Source organism: Oncorhynchus keta, chromosome 26 (genome assembly GCF_023373465.1).
Source record: "Oncorhynchus keta strain PuntledgeMale-10-30-2019 chromosome 26, Oket_V2, whole genome shotgun sequence".
Taxonomy (NCBI): Eukaryota; Metazoa; Chordata; class Actinopteri; order Salmoniformes; family Salmonidae; genus Oncorhynchus; species Oncorhynchus keta.
In genome coordinates this window covers 18913502-18939351 of record NC_068446.1, presented here as the reverse complement: position 1 = coordinate 18939351, position 25850 = coordinate 18913502, and the positions used below count along the sequence as shown (strand labels likewise).

The 25850-nt window shown below is 45.1% G+C and overlaps 1 protein-coding gene across 5 annotated transcripts in view; it reads left to right on the top strand.

Annotated features, from left to right (window-relative positions):
• LOC118359036 (pre-mRNA 3'-end-processing factor FIP1-like) overlaps positions 1–25850 on the top strand; it is a 38768-nt gene that overhangs the window by 10204 nt on the left and 2714 nt on the right. For 2 of the 5 annotated variants that reach the window (XM_035737205.2, XM_035737204.2), the window contains exons 10-15: positions 1288–1426; positions 12546–12572; positions 12941–12989; positions 13054–13188; positions 18804–18862; positions 19922–20123. In XM_035737205.2, the coding sequence (XP_035593098.1) occupies positions 1288–1426; positions 12546–12572; positions 12941–12989; positions 13054–13188; positions 18804–18862; positions 19922–20123 (611 nt within the window). The remainder of the gene's footprint in view (positions 1–1287; positions 1427–12545; positions 12573–12940; positions 12990–13053; positions 13189–18803; positions 18863–19921; positions 20124–25850) is intronic. The other 3 variants (XM_035737207.2, XM_035737208.2, XM_035737209.2) reach the window with 3 other exon arrangements.

Genomic DNA, 25850 nt, shown 5'->3' with positions numbered 1-25850 from the left:
ATGTATTATTAAAGTACCAAGATAAAATATTGTAGTCGGGCAACATATTAGTTGAATGGGCAACATCTCTTCAGATCTCGTCAGATCAAATAATGGCCGACATTGTTTTCAATAAATGTTGCGTTGTTTTTTTACACGGTTGGATCATATTCCTGTGCATACTCTCTGAAGCTTGCATCGATGCATGCTTCAAAACACACCATCACCAAAAGTATGTGAACACCCCTTCAAATTAGTGTATTCGGCTATTTCAGCCACACCCGTTGCTGACAGGCGTATAAAATCGAGCACACAGCCATGCAATATCCAGAGACAAATGTTGCCAGTAGAATGGCCTTACTGAAGAACTCTGACTTTCAATGTGGCACCGTCATAGGAAGCCACCTTCCCAACAGCTCAGTTTGTCAAATTTCTTCACTCCTTGATCTGCCCCGTTTTAAAAAGTGCTGTTATTGTGAAGTGGAAGCATATAGGAGCATCAACAAGCTCACAGAACAGGACTGCCGAGTGCTTCAGTGCGTAGCGTGTAAAAAATAATCTGTCCTCGGTTGCAACACTCACTACCGAGGTCCACTACCGAGTTCCAGTGAAGGGAAATCTTAACGCTACAGCATACATTGACATTCTAGACGATTCTATGCTTCCAACTTTGTGGCAACAGTTTGGGGAAGGCCCTTTTCTTGTTTCAGCAAGACAATGCCCCCTTGCACAAAGCGAGGACCATACAGAAATAGTTTGTCGAGATCAGTGTGGAAGAACTTGACTGATCTGCACAGAACCCTGACCTCAATCCCATCGAACACCTTTGGGATGAATTGGAACCGTGAGCCAGGCATAATCGCCTAACATCAGTGCCCGACCTCACTAATGCTCTTGTGGCTGAATGGAAGCAAGTCCCCGGGGCAATGTTCCAACATCTAGTGGAAAGCCTTCCCAGAAGAGTGGAGGCTGTTATTGGAGCAAAGGGGGGACCAACTCCATATGAATGCCCAAGATTTTGTTGTAATGAGATGTTCGACAAGCAGTTGTCCACATACTTTTGATCATGCAGTGTATGTACTAGCATAATTATCATCCGAGAAGTGCCCCCCCCCCCGTGCTCCATTTCACATACTTTGATTTAGACTCATGCTCCGACCCTCCTGTACTGCAATTTGCATGTTCACGGTAGTATACATAGTGAGAAACACCCCCTATCTTTCCTCCTTGCATTAAGCTAGTAAATGTACCTACCTAGTCTGAGCTTTTGTTTTTGTATGTACGTGTGTGTGGGTGCATGCATTGCAGGTGCTTTCTGAGCCCCCCTCTGATGCTGAGCCTACTCCCACTAAGATGCCCCCCTTTTTTCCTCCCAACATCCCCCCGCCTCCTTTCCCGCCTCCACCCCACAATGTCAGCTCCGCCCCTCCACTCATTCCTCCACCACGTAAGTGACCTCAGCCCCACAAACGCACACTAGCGCACAAACACTGCTCCCTTTCTGGGTGTCCTCTGATCAGCAGCACAGTTATGGAATGTAGAGGATAAGGTTAAGGATTGCATAAAGACACTGCTTGGAGGTCAGACAGACTGGTGAGGGTCACTCTCGTGACGCCACGGCGTGTTGGCTCCCTGGGGTCATGGGAAGATGACGTTCAACTATGACATTTCCCACTGTGATTAATTAGTGTTAGTGGCCACAATTTCTCTCTTTTTCGATCTGTTTTTCTCTCTCTCATTATCTCACTTGCTCTTTTTCTTTCTCTCATTCGCTCTTTCTTTCTCTCCCTCTGGCTCGCTCATTCTCGCGTTCTCTTTTTCTATCTTTATTGCTCTCTCTTTCTGTCTTTCTCTCTCTCTCGTCCCACTGTGATTAATTAGTGTGAGTGGCCACAATTTCTCCCTATTTTTCTCACTCGCTCTGTCTGTGTTGATGCATCATTAGTATAGCTGAGGGGTTTGGGTGAACAGATTACAGTATAACCCGGAGTTGCAGGTGTAAATCCCATGCTGAGAACCCTTGACGGAAAGGCTTGTTTTAACCCGCCATGCATCATGGAGCATCCAGCTGTATAAATGACTTATACGTTCACCATGCCAATCCTGGAGGAATTGTGTTTGAAGCTGCACCATAAGTGATAATAAATAACACTGCATGTTGAAGGACAGGGTTGAGAGTTGGAGGTGGGTTAACATAACATAAATGTTTGTGTGCGCATGTGTCTGCCCTCTCTGGGTGAGTGTCTTTTCCCCCAGGTGTGTGTAATTCTGTCCAGGTGGGTGTCTGTCAGTGCTGTCAGTTTGCCTGACTTCCTCCTCATCTCCTGATGAATATGAGGCAGAAGGCAGGAAGGACCCTCTGGTCTGAGCTCACAGCTGATCGCAGGCTGCCACCGCTTCATCTTCAAAGATTTCAAAATAGCCGGCCCCCTACTCACCCCAGACACACCCCCAGCACACCCTACATTCAATGAGCTCCATACCGCCTGTTGTTCAATGCGTGCCAAAACTCCTAATACAACGAAAATAGCAAAAATCCTGGTGACCCTGGCTTTGAAGTGTTTTTTTAGAAAGATCTGTGCCACTCCTCCTCCATTAAGTTACAGGCCCTGCCTCCTTTTGTGATGCAAATGTCCAACGTGATAAAAATAGCTCCTGGAAAAAATAAAAAGTGCAGAGCCAGCAGATTGTGGCACAAGAAATGTGCTGAACAGACCAACCATGGAAAGAGGGAGAGAGAGGGGGCTTTGTTATTCTTGGTGCAGTAGGGTCACATTAGCGGTCTAGTATTATTGCATGATGGGGACACGTTTTAGTGCAGGGTTGTCGTTGCAGCCCGTTTGTGTAGTGAAGCACTAAGGGATGTTGTCTGGAGCTCTAGTGTAGTACTTCTTGTACTGATCAGTGTAATTTGGCAGATACAGTGTGGGTAGTTTGACACCTGTACTGACACTATCCCTGTAAAAGCAATGTTATCTGTGTCTGTAGAGCAGGTTTGTGGGTCTGTTATAGTCCCAGCAAACAACAAACGTTCCTTACGTCATTACCTAATGTTTTCATAGGAATGTTCCGGTGATGTGCAAGGACTGTTTCCAAGAGACCGTTCCATTTAATGTTAAACTGAATTGACCCAGAACGTGGTTATCATGTTCTCAGAATATTCATGTTAATGTGTCTGTTTTTTTTACGGGTTAGGACAATATTTAATCAACATGACACCAAACGCACACCGAACATGTTTTCAGAATATAAGATATTAATGTTCTATACACTTTTCATGGGAATGTTACAAAAACATTTCGGTGTCCAATTACATTTTAAAATGGGATGTTCCGTCATTGTCTAGATACCCAGCTTGTTCCGAGGACGTTCCTAAAGAAGCCTGATGGTTTCAAAGAACTTTTAAGGCCTTCCTCTGACACCGCCTGATATAGAGGTTCTGGATGGCAGGAAGCTTGGCCCCAGTGATGTACTGGGCAGTACGCCCTACCCTCTGTAGTGCCTTGCGGCCGGAGGCTGAGCTATTGCCATAACAGGCAGTAATGCAACCTGTCGGGATGCTCTTGATGGTGCAGCTGTAAAACATTTTAAGGATCTGAGGATCCATGCCAAATCTTTTCAGTCTCCTGATGGGGATGACAGTTTGTTGGTGTTGTGGACGCTCTTGACGCTCTCAACCTGCTCCACTACACCCCCATCGAAGAGAATGGGGCGTGCTCTTTTCCTGTAGTCCACAATCCTCTCCTTTGTCTTGATCACGTTGAGGGAGAGGTCCCTGTAGACTGTCTCATTGTTGTCGGTGATCAGGCCTAACACTGTTGTGTCATCAGAAAACTTAATGATGGTGTTGGAGTCGTGCCTGGCCGTGCAGTCAGAGTGAACATGGAGTACAGGAGTGGACTGAGCACGCACCCCTGAGGGGCCCCAGTGTTGACGAGCAGCGTGGTGGATGTGTTGTTACCTACCCTTACCACCTGTGGGCCATCAGGAAGTCCAGGATCTAGTTGCAGAGGGAGGTATTTAGTCCCAGGGTCCTTAGCTTAGTGATGAGCTTTGAGGGCACTATGGTTTTGAATGCTGAGCTGTAGTCAAGGAATAGCATTCTCACATACAATTGAAGTCTGAAGTTTACATACACCTTAGCCAAATACATTTAAACTCTGTTTTTCACAATTCCTGACATTTAATCAGAGTAAAAAATCCCTGTCTTAGGTCAGTTAGGATCACCACTTTATTTCAAGAATGTGAAATGTCACAATAATAGTAGAGTGATTCATTTCACTACACTCAATTAGTATTTAGTAGCATTGCCTTTAAATTGTTTAACATGGGTCAAACGTTTCGGTTAGCCTTCCACAAGCTTCCCACAATAAGTTGGGTGAATTTTGGCCCCTTCCTCCTGACAGAACTGGTGTAACTGAGTCAGGTTTGTAGGCCTCCTTGCTCACACACGCCTTTTCACTTCTGCCCACAAATTCTCTATAGGATTGAGGTCAGGGCTTTTTGATGGCCACTCCAATACCTTGACTTTGTTGTCCTTAAGCCATTTTGCCGCAACTTTGGAAGTATGCTTGGGGTCATTGTCCATTTGGAAGACCCATTTGCGACCAAGCTTTAACTTCCTGACTGATGTCTTGAGATGTTGCTTCAATATATCCACCTAATTTTCCTCCCTAATGATGCCATCTATTTTATGAAGTGCACCAGTCCCACCAGCACCAGTCCCTGTAGTAAAGCACCCCCACAACATGATGCTGCCGCCCCCATGCTTCACGGTTGGGATGATGTTCTTCGGCTTGCAAGCCTCCCCCTTTTTCGTCCTAACAACGATGTTCACTATGGGCAAACCGTTCTATTTTTGTTTTATCTGACCAGAGGACATTTCTCTAAAGAGTACGATCTTTGTCCCCATGTGCAGTTGAAACCATAGGCTGGCTTTTTTTATGGTGCTTTTGGAGCAGTGGCTTCTCCCTTGCTGAGCGGCCTTTCAGGTTATGTCGATTATAGGACTCACTTTACTGTGGATATAGATACTTTTATACCTGTTTCCTCCAGCATCTTCACAAGGTTCTTTGCTGTTGTTCTGGGATTGATTTGCATTTTTCGCACCAAGTACAGTCATTTCTAGGAGACAGAACAGAATGTGTCTCCTTCCTGAGCAGTATGACGGCTGCATGGTCCCATGGTGTTTATACTTGTGTACTATTGTTTGTACAGATGAACCTGGAACCTTCTGGCATTTGGAAATTGCTCCCAAGGATGAACCAGACTTGTGGAGGTCTCCCATTGTTTTTCTGATTTAAAAAAATAAATAAAATAAAAAAATTCTTCCCATGATGTCAAGCAAAGAGGCACTGAGTTTGAAGGTAGGCCTTGAAATACATCCACAGGTTAAACTCCAATTGACTCAAATGATGTCAATTAGCCAGAAGCTTCTAAAGCCATGACATCATGTTCTGGAATTTTCCAAGCTTTTTAAAGGCACAGTCAACTTAATGTATGTAAACTTCTGACCCACTGGAATTGTGATACAGTGAAATAATCTGTCTGTAAACAATTGGAAAATGTTCTTGTTTCATGCACAAAGTAGATGTCCTAACCGACTTGCCAAAACTATAGTTTGTTAACAAGAAATTGTGAAGTGGTTGAAAAACAAGTTTTAATGAGTTTTAATGACCTAAGTGTAAGTAAACTCCCGACTTCAACTGTGTGTTCCTTTTGTCCAGGTGGGACAGGGCAGTGTGGAGTGCAATATAGATTGCTTCATCTGTGGCTCTGTTTGTAATGTATGCAATTTGGAGTGGGTCTAGGGTTTCTGGGATAATGGTGTAGATGTGAGCCATAACCAGCCTTTCAAAGCATTTCATGGCGTGAGTGCTACGGGTCGGTAGTTATTTAGGCAGGTCACCTTAGTTTTCTTGGGCACAGGGTCTGTGGTGGTCTGCTTGAAACCTGTTGGTATTACGGACTCAGACAGGGAGAAATTGAAGACGCTTGCCAGATGGTCTGTGCATGCTCGGTGTACACTCCTTGGTAATCCATCTGGCCCTGCGGCCTTGTGAATGTTGACCTTTTTTAAAGGTCTTACATCGGCTGCGGAGAGGGTGATCACACAGTCGTCCGGAACAGCTGATGCGCTCATGCATGTTTCAGTGTTACTTGCCTCGACGCGAGCATAGAAATTATTTCGTTCATCTGGTAGGCCCTCGGCTGTGCTTCCCTTCTGTAGTCTGTAATAGTTTGCAAGCCCTGCCACCTCCGACTAGTGTCTGTGTTGGAGCCGGTGTAGTACGATTTTGTTCTTGTGATACGATTCAATCCTGTGTTTACACAAGCACTTGTTAACCCTAGTCTAAGGATTCACACTTGTAGTCCAGTGTTTTGGAATAACGGACAAACACGTGACCAACAGCCATGCCGGTCAGTGTCGTATTAAGATTAGAGAGGACATTTTCTTTTTCTTTTTTTGACCATGGCCTTGTTTCTATTACAGCTTATTGGATGTCTGTCATTCATATTTCATTCACCCAGGTCAACGTAACATTAATAAGTTTAGGCTTCTACATGATACTCTGATTTGCCCTACAACCATCATTGCGTTGCTGCAACCTAGCCTACAAATGAAAGTTTATAACTTAGGTGCACAGGTCGAGAGACATATTGGAGTAATTAAGGTGACAGACGGCGACACATTCAGTACAGCATTGCACACACTTGCCTGCATCTGGCTGATCCGGGGTCGAGTCATTCGTCCAACCAGTTTCTATTGGACAAACAATCTTAGGGGGGGGGGGGGACAAAATTAGGTAGGTCCCTCCCCATTTCGTTCTGTTTACTTCTGTTTAAGAAACGTTTTGCAACAGAATCGGCTGAATGAATACACCCCTGATCACTCGCACACACAGTTCACATTTATAGCCTACATCTTTGTCATCATAATGTTATAGTCAACTAACTTTAACTAATGCCTTAGTGAACCCACAATCCAGTCAATGTGTACAAATGCTTTTGCTGTACTGCATGATTGTACACATTGATTGTATCATGGGTTTACTATCACGCGGTACAGTTTACAGCAAGCAGACGTAGCGTAGCGGGATGATCGGAATGCCGTGAACCAAGAGCATGTGTGTTCAAGCCCTAGGTAAGAACATGTTGAATAGTATGACTGTATAAATGACCATGCACAATGTGATCATTTGTGTCAAATATGTATGTTGAAAATGCTGTGTATTGAAAGCATTGTGTGTGTGTGTGTGTGTGTGTTCCTCACCTTGCCAACAGACACAGAGCTCTAAATGGATCAGGTCCTTGATGGGCTTGGCAACAGTAACACGGGGTGATGTTTCTTTGGGACCATCAGGCGACGTCCTAAAAACGTCTTTAGGGAACAAGCAGTGAATTATCCAATAACCTACATGGGACCAGGACATTCTGTCATGGTCCCATGTTTTAAACGTTCTTGGACACAGGAATGTTCTTGCGATGTCCCGTAAAACGTGTCGAGATCATGTAATATATTATATTCTGGCAACCATGTTCTGTGTATTGTAGGCCACCCTTGTAAAATAATAATATGTTCTTAACTGACTTGCCTAGTTAAATAACGGTTAAATAAAAAATGTTGGGTGTGACGTTGGAATATTCTCCTAACCCTCAAAACTGGACACAGGAATGTTCTTGCAATGTCTCATTAAACGTGTGTAGAACATGAATATTGTTTATTCTGAGAACATGGTAACCACGTTCTAGGTTAATTCTGTTTGGGATTAAGGAAATAACTCTAACGCCTAAACATGCTAAATAGATTCACGGGAGATGTTTGTTAACATGCATAGAATGTTCCCGTAACTAACGGAAAACTGAACCCTAAAACATCAGGGGACCATAATGGGTAACGTTACAAAAAACGTTCCATTTTCCTAGAATTGCTAGCTGGGGTGGTATCAGCCTATATCTACACTGATGCAGTAGTCGGAACATAATAGTTTTTGGATCAGTGATTGGCTAATTCTGCTAGGGCGCAGGTCAATGTGACTCACTTAGGGCAAGATCAATAATGGAAGAAACATTGACAAGCTAGTGCTGCCAGTTCAAAGTAGTGTATTTGGCTAACCATTGTGAATACAGGCAGCCCATAGAGTGGGGCAGCAGTAGGCTGCATTCTGTAGAGCATATCGGTTCAATCTAAAAGCTTCCTGCATAATGACTCTGAAACGTTAGCATGCGAGAGAGCCACGCAAGCACAATCACCAGCAATTAGCCCTCAGCCATTATCTTTCTCATACGCTGCCAAGCGTGGCGCTTCAACCCTAATCAAATTCTTGCTTTGAGATCACGACAGGTAGGAACAATTACACACGCAAACATATATGGCATGTGTGAGTGTTTACTGTGTGCGTGCGAGCAAGCCCAATGCATTGGTCCATTGAAATACAGTCAAGTTTGGGCAAACCTAATTCAAGGTTGTTGCTTTTTTTAAAACAATTTTTTACATTGAAGTGAATAATAGTGAAGACATCAAAACTATGAAATAACGGATATGGAATAATTTAGTAACCAAAAAAGTGGTAAACACATCAAAATATATATTTTATATTTTTCAAAGTAGCCATCCTTTGCCTTGATGACAGCCTTGCACACTTGGCATTCTCTCAACCAGCTTCACCTAGAATAGTTTTCCAACAGTCTTGAAGGAGTTCCCACATATGCTGAGCACTTGTTGGCTGATTTTTTTTTTTTTTCTTCCCTTCACTCTGCGGTCCAACTCATCCCAAACCATCTCAATTGGTTTGAGGTTGGGTGATTGTGGAGGCCAGGTCATCTGCTGCAGCACTGCATCACTCTCCTTCTTGGTTAAATGGCCCTTACACAGCCTGAAGGTGTGTTGGGTCATTGTCCTGTTGAAAAACAAATGATAGTCCCACTAAGCACAAACCAGATGGGATGGCGTATCGCTGCAGAATGCTGTGGTAGCCATGCTGGTTAAGTGTGCCTTGAATTCAAAATAAATCACTGACAGTGACCAGCAAAGCACCCCCACACGAAGCATGGAAAAGGAGATGTGATCAATGTTGGAACCACAGATACGAAGATCATTCGTTCACCGACTGCGTCTCACAAAGACATGGTGGTTAGAACCAAAAATCTCAAAGGACAGATTTCCACCGGTCTAATGTCCATTGTTTGTGTTTCTTATTATTAGTGACCTTTAGTGGTTTCTTTGCAGCAATTTGACCAAGAAGGCCTGATTCACGCAGTTACTTGAACTCTGAAGCATTTATTTGGGCTGTAATTTCTGAGGCAGGTAACTTTTAATGAACGTATCCTCTGTAGCAGGGGTAACTGGGTCTTCCTTTCATGTGGCGGTCCTCATGCGAGCCAGTTTCATAGTGCTTGATGGGTTTTTGCGACTGCACTTAGAGAAACTTTCAAAGTTCTTGAAATTTTCCGGATTGAATGACCTTCATGTCTTAAAGTAATGGACTGTCGATTATCTTTGCTTATTTGAGCTTTTCTTCCCATAATTTGGATTTAGCCCTATTTGGTCAAAGATCTTCTTTGTACCATCCCTACCTTGTCACAACACAACTAATTGGCTCAAACACACCGAGGAAAGAAATTCCACAAATTAACTTTTAACAAGGAACACCTGTTAATTGAAATGCATTCCAGGTGACTACCTCATGAAGCTGGTTGAGAGAATGCCAAGACTGGGCAAAGGGTGGCTACTTTGAAGAATCTCAAATATAAAATTATATTTTGTTTTGTTTAACACTTTTGATTCCATATGTGTTATTTCATAGTTTTGATGTCCTCACTATTATTCTACAATGTAAAAATAAAAACCCCTAGATGAGTTGGTGTCCAAACTTTTGACTCGTACTGTATCTGAGCAACAGCTTTTGGAATTTAAATGGGTTAGTTAATGGATTTAAAATGGGCACAATCAAGACAAGGCTGGGATTTTGGAGTCCAATGTACAAGTCTATGCACATTTTGCTAAGCACAATGCCATTGACGGAGGAATGGAGGAGAGGAGCCAGACTAGAGTTGTTTAATCAGTTTTATATTACATAGTGTTTCATTTATTCTCCATCCTCCCATTACTGATGCATATGCATAAATCTGGAAAACAGATTTGAACAACTTGTTTTTAGGGCATTTTGTTATGTTCTATGTATTATGGATGTATGCATGTGAAACTTTTAGTTGAGTGCTTTGTTGCATGGCAGTGTTTCTTTGTGCGCGTGAGTGTGTTTGTGTGGTTCAGTTTCCTCCAGGCGAGGTCCTAGTGAAACCCATTGCACTGTGCCTTCAGGTTTGTTCTGTCAATAAATGCAGTGCCTGAAACTAGACCAGCAGCAGGAGAGGCAGACGGCACCATGTCCAGAGATTTGTTTTCAGTGTCCCTCTGCTCCTGCATCAAGGAAGGACTATTTTTCTCTGTGAGGAGGTTCATCTGCGATCTTACTAGCTGTGTGGCTCCCCTTAGTTACCAGGTGTCTGAGGTATCAAAGGCTTTGGTTCTCCATAGTGAGCAGTTCAGCCCCTGTTTCCACAGTGAGAGGGAAGGAAGACACTTCTACATTTCACTCTCAACGCAGGGGAGCTACTGCATGCTTTTTTAAAACTTCACAAACTTAGTTTTCTTTCTTTTTTCTTCAGCCCTTTACTCTTTTTTTTTCTGTTGATGAAAACTTCTCTGAAACTTACTCACATCAGGGGTCTTTGTGAAAAAACAAAGGCATGGTGCCCAGATGTGTGTGTGTGTAGTGTGTGTAGTGTTTTAGCCTCTTCAAAGGAGTTTGTGTGTGCGTGTTTTGAAGGGCAGTTTGTGTGTCACTCCCAGACATGAAAGCTTCTAGCATAAAATAGTGGGTTAATTTACAAGTGCAGTCAGCCATTTGACTGGGGCTGGTTTTATGAATGTTAGAGGGATGTGTGATTCTGTTTTGACATTCTGGCACCTCCCCAATATAGGATATGCCTGTTTTCAAGTTTCTCTGCCTCAAACAGAAATCTCCTAAATACGATAAAGCCTAATGAAAGATAATGTGGTGGTTGTGGCAGCTTATTTTACTGTCTGCTTGCTTGCATGTGTGCACAGATTATTGGCTCATGATGAGTAGTACAGTTGTTGGCCTCGAGCAGTGATACACTACATGACCAAAAGTATGTGGACACCTGCTAGACGAACATCTCTTTCCAAACTCATGGGCATTAATATGGAGTTGGTCTCCCCTGTGCTGCTATAACGGCCTCCACTCTTCTGAGAAGGCTTTTGACTAGATGTTGGAACATTGCTGCAGGGACTTGCTTCCATTCAGCCATGAGCATTCGTGAGGTCGGGCACTGATGTTGGGTGATTAGGCCTGGCTTGCAGTCGGTGTTCCAATTCATTACAAAAGGTGTTTGATGGGGTTGAGGTCAGGGCTCTGAGAAGGCCAGTCAAGTTCTTCCACACCGATCTCGACCTCGCTTTGTGCACGGGGGAATTGTCATGATGAAACGGCATTGGGCCTTTCCCAAACTGTTGCCACAAAGTAAAGAAGCACAGAATCGTCTAATGTCATTGTATGCTGTAGCGTTAAGATTTCCCTTCACTGAAATTAAGGGGCCTAGCCCGACAAACAGCCCCAGATCATTATCCCTCCTCCACCGAACTTTACAGTTGGCACTATAAATTCAGGCAGGTAGCGTTCTCTTGGCATCTGCCAAACCCAGATTCATCAGTCAGACTGCCAGATGGTGAAGCGTGACTCATCACTCCAGAGAACGCGTTTCCACTGCTCCAATTGCGGCGAGCTTTACACCACTCCAGCCGAAGCTTGGCATTGCGCATGGTGATCTTAGGCTTGTGTGTGGCTGCTCGGCAATGGAAACTCATTTCATGAAGCTTCCTACAAACCGTTTTTATGCTGACCTTGCTTCCAGAGGACGTTTGGAACTCGTTAGTGAGTGTTGTAACCAAGGACAGATGATTTTACGTGCTACCGCTTCATCACTCTGCGGTCCCATTCTGTGAACTTGTGTGGCCTACCACTTTGCGTCTGATCCGTTTCTCCTAGACGTTTCCACTTAACCATAACAGCACTTACAGTTGACCGAGGCAGCTCACGCAGGGCAGAAATTTTACAAATCGACTTGTTGGGGACAACCTATGACAATGCCACGCTGAAAGTCACCGCTCTTCAGTAAGGCAATTCTACTGCCAATGTTTGTCTATGGAGAGTGCATGGCTGTGTGCTCAATTTTATGCAACAAGTATGGCTGAATTAGCCGAATCTACTAATTAAGAGGTGTCCACATACTTTGGTATATCTAGTGTATGTCCAATGACCTCAGATAAAAAGCCATCAGAGGTCATTAACTACTGAGTTGTGTGGGATCTTATAAAATATTACATTTTCTGAGGTGGAAGAAGTTTTCATTTGTACATTAGGCCTACTCTCTACCTGCTGCCATGGTGTCTGACTGACTGTTCTGTTGAAGATTGGAGCGATAACGTTGTTTTTACCTGATATTATTATAACTGTGTCTGTGCGTGTTGATGTGCCTTCCAGGGATCCCCATCAATGTTCCTCCACCTGGTAAGCATTTCTACTGTGATGGAAACAGGATATTTTGTGTCACCGATGTTGGTTCTGGTCTACACTGGATGTTGTGCATGGTGGATGTTGTTGATAGTGGATTGTGAATGATGGCTTAACCATGCATGTTTGGTGAAAACAAAACTACTTTTTTAAAGTTTGCATTGTGAGAAGAGGGGAATTTGAACATGTTTAATGCCTATGAGAAATGAAACTGATGCAATATTCAACAATACTGTCATGATTCTGGTCCACGGCGGTGAGCAAAGATTGCCTTTCTGGGGTCTGGAAGAAAAGTTTTCTGCTATCTGTTTATGCCCAGTAATCACGACTTGATGACCTGACAGACGGTGTCGTCTCTCCTGCAGGCTACCCTCCTGGCGCACCACCTCCTTCTCTGATTCCCACCTTAGACAGGTGAGTCTGTTCTGTCCTGTGTCTGTCTGTCTACAGAACGATAGCGCTCTGGTTGTTTGTACAGGCTGCACTACAGGGGGAGTAGGATCAGGAGAGACGGAAGGAGAAAGGCTGGAGACAGTGACATAAATGGAGACGGAGAAGGGCGAGAACACAGCTACTGCCCAACCAGACAGACTGTAGCCAGGAGAACACGCAGGCAAGAGATAATGAAAAGGATCATATAGAAATATACAAGTCAAAGGGATACTGCTAGATTCTGGCATGTTCTAATTACCCAGGGTCCGATAAACACGTGGATAGCAATTTTATGTATTTGATGGTATCCACACGTTTATCTGACTCTGGGTAATTAGAACAAAGGCTTAAATGCCAGAATCTCAGTAATCCCTTCACAGGGAAGTAGATGAATGTATTTAGAGAGATTATTGTAGGTATGTATTGACGGTTCATTGATGACAGCTACCATTGCTTGATTGACAGGGATAAACGCTCAGTTGAAATGAAGAATTTAGAGCAGTGGCTTCTCAGCAGGTTTAATAAAAATGGTGAAATAAACTCAGCAAAAAAATAAACGTTTCTTTTTCAGGACCCTGTCTTTAAAAGATACTTCGTAAAAATCCAAATGGCTTCACAGATCTTCATTGTAAAGGGTTTAAACATGGTTTCCCATGCTTGTTCAATGAACCATAAACAATTAATGAACATGCAGCTGTGGAAGGGTCGTTAAGACACTAACAGCTTAGGCAATTAAGGTCACAGTTATGAAAACTTAGGATATGAGAGGCCTTTCTACTCACTCTGAAAAACACCAAAAGAAAGATGCCCAGGGTCCCTGCTCCTCTGCGTGAACGTGCCTCAGGCATGCTGCAAGGAGGCATGAGGACTGCAGATGTGGCCAGGGCAATAAATTGCAATGTCCGTACTGTGAGATGCCTAAGACGGCACTACAGGGAGACAGGATGGACAGCTGATCGTCCTCACAGTGGCAGACCACGTGTAACAACCCCTGCACAGGATCAGTACATCCAAACATCACAACTGTGGGACAGATAGAGGATGGCAACAACAACTGCCTGAGTTACACCAGGAATGCACAATCTCCATCTGTGCTCAGACTGTCCACAGTAGGCTGAGAGAGACTGGACTGAGGGCTTGTAGGCCTGCCGTAAGGTAAGTTCTCACCAGACATCACCAGTCACAATGTCGCCTATGGGTACAAACCCAACGTCGCTGGACCAGACCGGACTGGCAAAAAGTACTCTTCACTAACAAGTCGCGGTTTTGTCTCACCAGGGGTGATGGTCGGATTCGCATTTATCGTCGAAGGAATGAGCGTTACACCGAGGCCTGTACTCTGGAGCGGGATCGATTTGGAGGTGGAGGTTCCGTCATGGTCTGGGGCAGTGTGTCACAGCATCATCGGATTGAGCTTGTTGTCATTGCAGGCAATCTCAATGCTGTGCATTACAGGGAAGACATCCTCCTCCCTCATGTGGTACCCTTCCTGCAGGCTCATTCTGACATGACCCTCCAGCATGACAATGCCACCAGCCATACTGCTCGTTCTGTGCATGATTTCCTGCAAGACATGAATGTCAGTGTTCTGGCATGGCCAACGACGAGCCTGGATCTCAATCCCATTGAGCACGTCTGGGACCTGTTGGATCGGAGGGTGAGGGCTAGGGCCATTCCCCCCCAGAAATGTCCAGGAACTTGCAGGTGCCTTGGTGGAAGAGTGGGGTAACATCTCACAGCAAGAACTGGAAAATCTGGTGCAGTCCATGAGGAGGAGATGCACTGCAGTACTTATTGCAGCTGGTGGCCACACCAGATACTGCCTGTTACTTTTGATTTTGACCCCCCCTTCGGTTAGTCACATGTCTGTGGAATTGTTAAGTTTGTCAGTTGTTGAATCTTGTTATGTTCATACAAATATTTACACATGTTAAGTTTGCTGAAAATAAATGCAGTTGACAGTGAGGACGTTTCTATTTTTGCTGAGTTTATTAAAGTTGTTATTTTTACATAACTATATTCACATCACAAAATAATTGTTTTAAACAAACTGTTTTGCAAAGGTCTACAGTAGCCTCAACAGCACTATGTACGGGTGCACCATGGTGTAGCCGGAGGACAGCTAGTTTCTGCCCTCCTCTGGTTACATTGACTTCAATACAAAACCTAGGAGGCTTGTGGTTTTTACCCCCTTCCATAGACTTACACTGTAATTATGACAACCGGAGGACGTCCTCCAACCTATATATTTTCACTTACTAAGCTAGTGAATGCAGCTAGTTAGTTTAGCCTACTCAAACACCTGGCTCAAATAAAGAGGGATGCTATATGTTGCCTAGCTGGCTATGGCTATCCAACACTGGAACTCTTCCAAGTCAAGGTAAGCTTTTATGTGAACACCTGCTTGTCGAACATCTCTTCCAAAATCATCGGCATTAATTTTTTTTTTTTTTTACATTTTACCTTTATTTTACTAGGCAAGTCAGTTAAGAACAAATTCTTATTTTCAATGACGGCCTAGGAACAGTGGGTTAACTGCCTGTTCAGGGGCAGAATGACAGATTTGTACCTTGTCAGCTCGGGGATTCAAACTTGCAACCTTTCGTTTACTAGTCCAACGCTCTAACCACTACCCTGCCGCCCCATATGGAGTTGGTCCCCACTTTGCTGCTATAACAGCCTCCACTCTTCTGGGAAGCCTTTCCACTAGATGTTGGTACATTGCTGGGGGGACTTGCATTCAGCCCCAAGCGCTTTAGTGAGGTCAGACACTGATGTTGGGCGATCAGGCCTGGCTCGCAGTCAGCGTTACAATTCATCCCAAAGGTGTCCGATGGGGTTGAGGTCAGGCCGCTGTGCAAGCCAGTCAAGTTCTTTCACACCGATCTCGACACACCATTTCTGTATGGACCTCGCTTTGGCACGGGGCATTGTCATGCTGAAACCGGATTGGGCCTTCCCCAAACTGTTGCCACAAAGTTGGAAGCACAGAATCGTCTAGAATGTCATTGTATGCTGTAGCGTTAATATTTATCTTCACTGGAACTCGGTAGTGGAAGATGTAGTGAGTGTTGCAACTGAGAACAAACCATTTTTAAGCTCTACACGATTTTGTCAAATCAAATCCCTATGCCTGTCTACAGACCGAGAGAACATTTGAATACGTATTTGACCCTTTTTCGGGTTTTGCTTCACTGTGCTCCATCCCTGACCTTGTAGTTGGAGGAGTGGCCAAATAAGGCAGTTAAACCAGGAGAGTAATCTCCTGTTTGTGACTTCAGTCTTCTGTTTATCAGTTACTATCCAATGCCTCCCTCCCTCATTCCCTTGCTCCCACTCTCCTTAACAAAACAGCCTCAAGTCACAGCCTTTCTGCATACTCCCACAACTCAGCTTGAATTTATACCACTTAGATCACCACAGGGCCATGTTCTGCTGCAGGCTCAGGCTGTGTCTGGATGTTCTTACATGGCCTAATTGCATCGTTGCCTTTTTTATTCTGTTGATTTATTTATTTAGTTTATCTACCCACGTGGATTTAGTTATTTCAATTTCTTTGCCTCTTTCTTTTGTCTGTCTATCCTGCTTCCTGTCTGCCTGTTTTTCTGACTTTCTCTTCTAATTAAATGTTCCCCTAATTTCCTTTATCTGTCTGTCTGAATTCAATCACCACTCACCAGTCTCCAGTCTAATGGTCTAAACTCACCAAAGCAGAGCGTGCGAGGTGTGTGATTTTTATTTTAGAATGCATTGTTTTGAATTATAATAACCCAACCGAAGCAGTGCGGGTGGGTTGTCTGCTTTGACGCCTCGCTCAATTAGAAAGTGTCTCCATTTTTGCGTTTTATCGCTAGAGCTGTAGTCACACAAAACAAACATTTTGTCATTAACTTTTTTTTGAGCTCCTTTGAATTGGAAGAGGTAGCTAAAGGTTAAGCCTACCATACATGCTAAATTAGACCAACTTATGGAAACCAACATCGCTATCCGCAAAGAAGATCGGAGATGGGGACTATCCTGCTAGCATACAGTCACTGCTCTGACTGTCCCGTCTGTTCCACCCAACTTGCTCTGCTTTCTCCGCCAGCCTGGTTCTGGTGAGTTTTTCACTTACAGGATGGTTCCTCTCACAGCTGTTCTCTACCAAATCCTTGTCTCTCTCTTCCAGCTATCTCCACTCACATGTATTAATAATTTCCTCTTTTACCTTCAAACTTCTTTCTCTCATACTGATGCGTGCACACACACATACACACTCCTGAATTTGAATATTGTGTTGAATTTTTCCCTAGGGGGATTTTAGGAACTGCAGGTAGTACTGGCATGGTCCTGAGCTCTGATTCTTCTGCCAGTGACTTTGAGGCCCAGGGGCCTCCTTAGGCCCATTTCAGGGGCCTCCTTAGGCCCAGCCCAGGAAGAGTATAAGACCACTCCTCTCTATGTTGATCTCACATACTCACCCTACGTCTCTCTCTTTTCTGAGAGCCAACTGCCATGGAACCCCAATTGGTCCTCTGACCCATTTCCTCCTCCTGACCAGTCAGCCACAGAGGAATGTGCCTCCCAACTCTGTTTCTGTACTGCAATGACTCCCCTATGACAGTCTGCCTCTAAAGGCACTACATTTCCTGCATAGATTGAGTTTAATTTTTACATTTTTTTAATGGTGATTACAGGCAAAGTGGTGTGGGGAAGTCCTGTATACTGATTAACCATTAAACACTGCCAAGAGTAATGATCCCCATCTGTAAGGGCCACAGCCAAGTCGTCCTGCATGTATCCATTCACAAATAGACTCATCCATCCGCCTTCTACCACTGTTCCTAATTTTCCAGTCATTCCACAGAGAGAAGCCTGCCAGGCCTAAAAGAGGGAGCAGGTGGGAGTATTTATAGATCAGTATGTTTGGGGACACACCTGGTGAGAAGCAGTCCTCTTAGACGGGCCTCACCCTCTTCACCTTCGGGCCCGTGTGGAAAATTGAAATTGTAACTAAGCGAGCGTGTCGCCAGGCTGTGGCGGTGGATCCTGCCAATATCAGTAATACACCCCCCCCCTGCCTCCCTCTTCCTCCCCCCTGGTTGGCGGGCGAGTGCTGCGCCTTGACAACGAGCCAGTCACATCAAACAGGCGGGAAATGGAGCTCTGAATTTGGAAGAGCTCTTTGATCGTTAAGTTACCAGACCCGTTCCCTTACCTTCCTTTCTTTTTTCATTGTTTCTTTTTTGAACTCCATACGTTTATTTGCCTTCTTTCTTTTATCGGCCATTAAAATGGATTACTTCCTGCGCTGAGTGTTCTGGCTGCCACGGGCTGACTGGCTGCTCTCAGTCCAATTGTTAGACGTTATTTGTTCTCATTTTATCCGTGACGTGTGTTTGCCTGAAGTTTTCCATATGTTTAGTAGAATGTGAGAGCCACTACTCGGCCACATGTGGTGTCAACCAGAGGTTAGAGGGTTGAGCTGAACATTAGGACTACGTGGCCTACTACTAGGCCGTCGGACACTACTCCAGCCATCAAGGGCCCCAGTCCTGTTCTTACCGTCTCCATGAAACACTATACTGTAGCAATTATTCTGCTGTTATGGCCATCCAGGTTCAAAATAGATACACTGCTGTATGATCAAGAGATGTGGATGAAAACTCTAATCAGATACACAGGAGTACAAATGTGTTTCTCCTAGAGTGGACGGAGTGTTATACGATTCTGGTTTGTGTAGTTGTTTTGTGTGTGTGTGTGTGTGTGTGTGAATGATGTGACCTCGCATGACGTTCTCTATGTTCTCCCTACCAGTGGACGCTCTGGAGGCTATGATGGTCGCTCAGCTCCACCGTACCCCCCCTTCCCTCCAGGTAGGCCTCCTAGAGTACAGAGTGGAAATTATAGAGGATGTCACATTCACATCTTGCAGTTTGTACAAATAACTTCCGAAATGATGGAAACACTTGATTAAATGAGGGATACAAAGTATATTGAAAGCAGGTGCTGCCACACAGGTGTGGTTCCTGAGATTAAGCAATTAACATCCCATCATGCTTAGGGTCATGTAAATAAATGCTGGGCTGGCCATTGTTTTGCCTAACATGGCTATCTCCACATAGGAGGAGGATGATGATGATAAACAATGTAAGTCAAATGCCATGGCCAGGTCAGTCACCAGATCTCAACCCAATTGAACACTTATGGGAGATTCTGGAGCACTGCCTGAGACAGTGTTTTCCACCACCATCAACAAAACACCAAATTATGGAATTTTATCTTGACCTTCAAGTCACTAATGGAAGGGATGTGAAGGTCAATACATGTGCCAGTGATGCCTCTGGAGCTTAGGGATATAATGGGACATTTGTGGGCTATTCCACTGGAGGAACCAACTATCAGTCATTCACACCATTTCCTGCTTCTGCTGACATTTTTGGAACATGTAAAATTAGGATATTTCTTTCTGAAGAAAATTGACCCTTCAACTGGTGTGTTTTAATCAAAGCCTCACACGTTTTGAGCTGTGTGTACGGTGTAAGAGAAGGGCTCTGAAAAAGTTTTAACATGTAGATTTTTTTTCTCCAGAAAAGTCTAACAATTAACACAACTTTGGTTTGTTCTGTTTCCCTCCTCAGCAACTGTCCTAAATATGCTGTTTGAGTTAGATTAGCATGTTTGTGGCGCTTTCTAAAAATCCTGTTATGAGAGATTATTTGTTTTGGTGAAGCACTGCACTCTGAAGTTACATTGTTCATTTATTGTGCTGTCATTTAGATTTTTCTTTGCAGAAAGTTGAATACAATGGCTCAATAGCTATCCTCATAAGTCAGTCTGTAATTTTGGGGAGGGGAAGCTGAACACTCATGTGTAGTGGAAAAATATAACGTTGTCTCCTCCAATCAGATGACTGACCTGCTTTTTCCCCTCAGGTGTGTACCCTCCTCCTCCCCCGGGTAGCGCAGCAGCCTCCTGGGCCGGGGTATTCGACAGTGCCAAGGCCTGGGAGTACTACGCGCAGCGGGACAACGAGCGAGAGCGCCACAAGGAAAGAGACCGAACCAGAGAACGTGGACACGAGAAAGAAAGAGAAAGGGAGAGAGAGCACAACCCTTCATCCCAGGTCGTCAACAGGTAACCTGAGCAGTAGATGAAGGTTTTATCTTAGTATGGCCAGAAAGACTCTTGGAAAAAACATAATAAGAATGCAACATGAACTGTTGTTATTATACAATACACTATATATACAAAAGTATGTAGACACCCCTTCAAATGAGTGGATTGGGTTATGTCAGCGACACCCGTTGCTGACACATGTATAAAATCGAGCACACCACCATGCACTCTTCATAGACAAACATTGGCAGTAGAATGGCCTTACTGAAGAGCTCAGTGACTTTCAAAGTGGCACCGTCATAGGATGCTACCTTTCCAACAAGTCAGTTCATCAAATTTATGCTCTGCTATAGCTGCCCCGGTCAACTGTTGTTGTGAAGTGGCAACATCTAGGGGCAACAACGGCTGAGCCGTGAAATCGTTGGCCACACATGGCCCTCTCTCTCTCTCATCCTCCCACCACACACTCAATTGACTCCACTGTTGGGCAGACAGGCCAAGGCTGATCCAGTGCTGCCAGCTGTGGTACTGGATGTTGCTGCTGGGTGCATATCTACTGTAGGTGCCAGCCCAGCCTGGCCTCCCCTCACACACATGTGCAGCAGGCGGAGAGAGAGAGAGAAGGAAACAGGACAGAATAGATAGGAGAGCAACACTGCAGTCCTTCAGACTAGAGCGGTTGCCAGGTGGTATTATTAGGAAAGTGGAGGCAGGGGTGGGGACGTCTACTGACTCCGCCACTCGGGTTGGAGTTTGGTAGTAGGTAGTAGGTGAAACCCCTGGTTGTCTGCTCTACAGCTGTTGGAATAGAGCTGAGAAAGAACTATTTTAAGACACACTGTCTGGTGCAGAGGGGCCAACAATAGGAATGTGGAGAGATCACAACACATTCACTGAGTGAAGGAGCTGCAGAGGGCAAGATGCACACAGTTCAGACGCTAAATTTATGGCTGGCACGGTTAAGAGCTTTGCTTGACGTACCGATTGGTTTCATACAACTGCTCTCAACACTGCAGCAGACGTACTTGTTGGTTTTGGGTTGACTTCAGGCATAACAGTGACCTGTTACAGAAGTCCTCCACCTGAGAATCAGAGGCCATGATTGTGTGTGTGGTAGAGGAGCAACCTTTATTTGCATGCAATTAACATACACAAAGTGTACAAATCATTAGGAACATCCGCTATTTCCATAACATAGACTGACCAGGTGAATCCAGGTGAAAGCTATGATCCCTTATTGATGTCACTTGTTAAATCCACTTCAATCATTGTAGATGAAGGGGAGGAAAACGGTTAAAGAAGTTTTTTTTTAAGCCTTGAGACAATTGAGACATGGATTATGTATGTGTGCCATTCTGAAGGTGATTGGGCTTGACAAACGATTGAAGTGCCTTTGAACAGGATATGGTAGTAGGTGCCAGGCAGACCGGTTTGAGTGTCTCAAGAACTGCAACGCTGCTGGGTTTTTTATGCTCAACAGTTTCCCTAGTGTATCAAATCAAATGTATTTATATAGCCCTTCGTACATCCGCTGATATCTCAAAGTGCTGTACAGAAACCCAGCCTAAAACCCCAAACAGTAAGCAATGTAGGTGTTGAAGCACATTGGCTAGGGAAAAACTCCCTAGAAAGGCCGAAACCTAGAGAGGAACCAGGCTATGAGGGGTGGCCAGTCCTCTTCTGGCTGTGCTGGGTGGAGATTATAACAGAACATGGCCAAGATGTTCAAATGTTCATAAATGACCAGCATGGTCAAATAATAGGTCTGGGACATGTCGCACATCCGGTGAACAGGTCAGGATTCCATAGCCGCAGGCAGAACAGTTGAAACTGGAGCAGCAGCACGGCCAGGTGGACTGGGGGCAGCAAGGAGTCATCATGCCAGGTAGTCCTGAGGCATGGTCCTAGGGCTCACGTCCTCCGAGAGAGAAAAATAAAGAGATTTAGAGAGAGCATACTTAAATTCACACAGGACACTGGATAAGAGGAGTACTCCAGATATAACAAACTGACCCTAGCCCCCCGACACATAAACTACTGGAGGCTGAGACAGGAGGGGTCAGGAGACACTGTGGCCCCATCCGATAATACCCCCGGACAGGGCCAAACAGGAAGGAGATAACCCCACCCACTTTGCCAAAGCACAGCCCCCACACCATTAGAGGGATATCTTCAACCACCAACTTATCATCCTGAGACAAGGCCGAGTATAGCCCACAAAGATCTCCGCCACGGCACAACCCAAGGTGGGGCGCCAACCCAGACAGGAAGATCACATCAGTGACTCAACCCACTCAAGTGACGCAAGAATGGTCCACCACCCAAAGGACATCCATCCAGCCAACTTGACATAATTATTGGAAGCATTGGAGTCAACATGGACCAACATCCTTGTGGAACGCTTTCGACACCTTGTAGAGACCATGGCTCAACAAATTGAGGCTGTTCTGAGGACGAAAGGGGGTGCAACTCAATATTAGGAAGGTGTTCCTAATGTTTTGTACACTCGTGTGTATATTAACATGCGTTACCAGTGGAAGAACTGCTCTGGCACTCTGTGGGAAACAGACGTGCTTCACCCGCACCGTGCCGAAAGAGCGGCAGAGGCTGCCCAACTACCTTCAAAGTCAAACAAGGCAATCTATTGTTTCAGGCGGCACTCTATCGCCGTTCTTCCATAGAGAAAGTGACATATTTTTTGAGTTTAGTGCAGCGATGGAGCACTGTTTGAACGTGCTCTGCTCTACTGCCCTATAGTCTGTCTACCATCCACACACGTTCACATTTTCAGTGCTCTACTCACCTACCCGACATTTCCACAGCACACAGTGGGGTTGACCAGTAGCCAGATGTCTCATTAATTTATATTAACTCAGATAAATGCCAAGTATGATACACACGTCCTGCCTCTTGCTCACCCACTCCTTCTCATGCCCATAATACTGTGCAGCTTACCAACCCTCCCTCTCACTGTGCCTACTTGACAGAATCCCTACACATTCACACAGTCTCCCTCCTAAACACGCTGTGACTAGTGATGTTTATCATCTAGTGTCTTTCTGTCGCAACACTCTGCTGCAGAGGATCATATGGGGGAGAGCTGTGTTTCGTGTCATATGAGGGAAGAGGGGCTGTGAGGCTGTAACGTAACCGCAGGAGGGGAGGAGGAAGTCGGGGAGGGCCAGCCATGTGTGTGACAGACCCACTGGAACAGACAGAACTGCTCTTAAAGCCACTGTGGTTCTGTTCTGGTCCCCATGGGTAGCTCCTGTTTCCCTGTCTCCCTCCCAAGGTGGTCACGCCTCCAGTGTGTGTGCACCCGCGCCACATTCTGATCACATGGCATGATGCATGTTTGGTACATGGAGGTGTGCCGATGGTATCGATTTTGAGTAATGAGTGATATATTTTGTGTGTGTTGGCAGCAGAGGCTCATACCTTCTGGCCTATGGCCACCCTGGTTGCATAGTGGTGTCAGTGGTCTATGTTCTGTCTGCAAGCTGCTCTTTAAGGGCTCTACTTAGCACCACTGATAGGCTCTGAGGCAGAGCCCTCTGGGCACCAGCTTCTGGCACGACCACCAGCCAGGCATGTTTTGGAGTTAGCACCTAGGTTAACACTAGCTAATGCAACACAGAACTGTCAGGCTCACCTCCTAAAGACACCGACCACTCACATTTTACACTCACTAGCATATTTTCTCTGTCTCTTCTGCCCGGTGCAGACAACCCTGGGCAGCTGGTTTGCCATTTGGTGAACACTTGTCCTCTGAATGTGATCTCATCCCTGTAGCTCATTATGGAGGGGCTGGGTTTGTCCTCTCTCCAGCTGGCATGACAACACACACACACACACACACACAGGGATTGTATTAGTGTTCTGAGTGTTTATAATAGTAATCAATATGTATAAGTTACACACACTTTCTCTTTCTGACACCTCTACACAGGTGGCTTGTATCTGTTCAGTGTTAATGGAGACTGAATTTGGAAATACATTGTTATTCCCCAGGATTACAGTGACACAGCTCATTCTCACTCATGCATTTGTTCCTGTATTATACCTGCACTAGGAAGCACTCACTTATTCATTCACAGTTACAGTGACTCTGTGAAGTGGGTATAAGTGTGTTAGTGCTAACAACTGTGGAAGACTGTAAACAGGCCTTCAGGTCTGCACTCCCACTGGTAATAGAATAACTGCCAGTACCCAAATATTTAATGAGTCCTTTAATCTTAGCTCGCTCTCTCTCTGGTAGAACGCCCTTCTTGCCTTGCCTCTCGGATCGTTCACAGCCCCCCTGGGTTGGGGACAGAAGCACCAGCTCATCAGCAAACGGTAGACATTTAACTTCAGATTCTAGTAGGATGAGGCAGGGTGCTGCAGACTGTTCTAGTGCCCTCGCCAATTCTTTCTCGCTCTCTATCTCGCTCTCTCTGGCAAGTCATTTATTTAATATGTCAGCTAGAGTTAGCAAACCTTTCCCCTTGTTCAACGCACCTCCTGGTTTGGATTTAATCACCCTCACTACTAGCTATAGATTGGAACGTAAGGTAATGTGATTTAACCCAAAAATGTTGGACCATTATACTGGTAGTTGCAGGTGTGGCTATACAAAACGTTGGTAGAAATGTTTCAACTATCCTGGTATTGGGGATACTATCTTCGTCCTCGCTTCTCGTAAAATGTCTGTATTCAGTTGCAGTGGGTCCATTTGAATATAGAAAATGCTCCGTTATTAAAATACACAGCTCAAAAGAATTAATGGAACACTAAAATAACACATCCTAGATTTGAATTAAATATTCTTATTAAATAATACTTTCTTTACATAGTTGAATTTGCTGACAACAAAATCACACAAATTATCAATGGAAATCAAATTTATCAACCCATGGAGGTCTGGATTTGGAGTCACACTCAAAATTAAAGTGGAAAACCACACTACAGGCTGATCCAACTTTGATGTAATGTCCTTAAAACAAGTCAAAATGAGGCTCAGTAGTGTGTGTGGCCTCCACGTGCCTGTATGATCTCCCTACAACGCCTGGGCATGCTCCTGATGAGGTGGCGGATGGTCTCCTGAGGGATCTCCTCCCAGACCTGGACTAAAGCATCTGCCAACTCCTGGACAGTCTGTGGTGCAATGTGGCGTTGGTGGATGGAGGGAGACATCATGTCCCAGATGTGCTCAATTGGATTCTGATCTGGGGAACGGGCGGGCCAGTCCATAGCATCAATGCCTTCCTCTTGCAGGAACTGCTGACACACTCCAGCCACATGAGGTCTGGCATTGTCTTGCATTAGGAAAGAACCCAGGGCCAACCGCACCAGCATATGGTCTCACAAGGGGTCTGAGGATCTTATCTCGGTACCTAATGGCCGTCAGCCTACCTCTGGCGAGCACATGGAGGGCTGTGCAGCCCCCCAAAGAAATGCCACCCCACACCATGACTGCCCCACCGCCAAAACGGTAATGCTGGAGGATGTTGCAGGCAGCAGAACGTTCTCCACGGCGTCTCCAGACTGTCACGTCTGTCACATGTGCTCAGTGTGAACCTGCTTTCATCTGTGAAGAGCAGGGGGCACCGGTGGCGAATTTGCCAATCTTGGTGTTCTCTGGCAAATGCCAAACGTCCTGCACGGTGTTGGGCTGTAAGCACAACCCCCACCTGTGGACGTCGGGCCCTCATACCACCCTCATGGAGTCTGTTTCTGACCGTTTGAGCAGACACATGCACATTT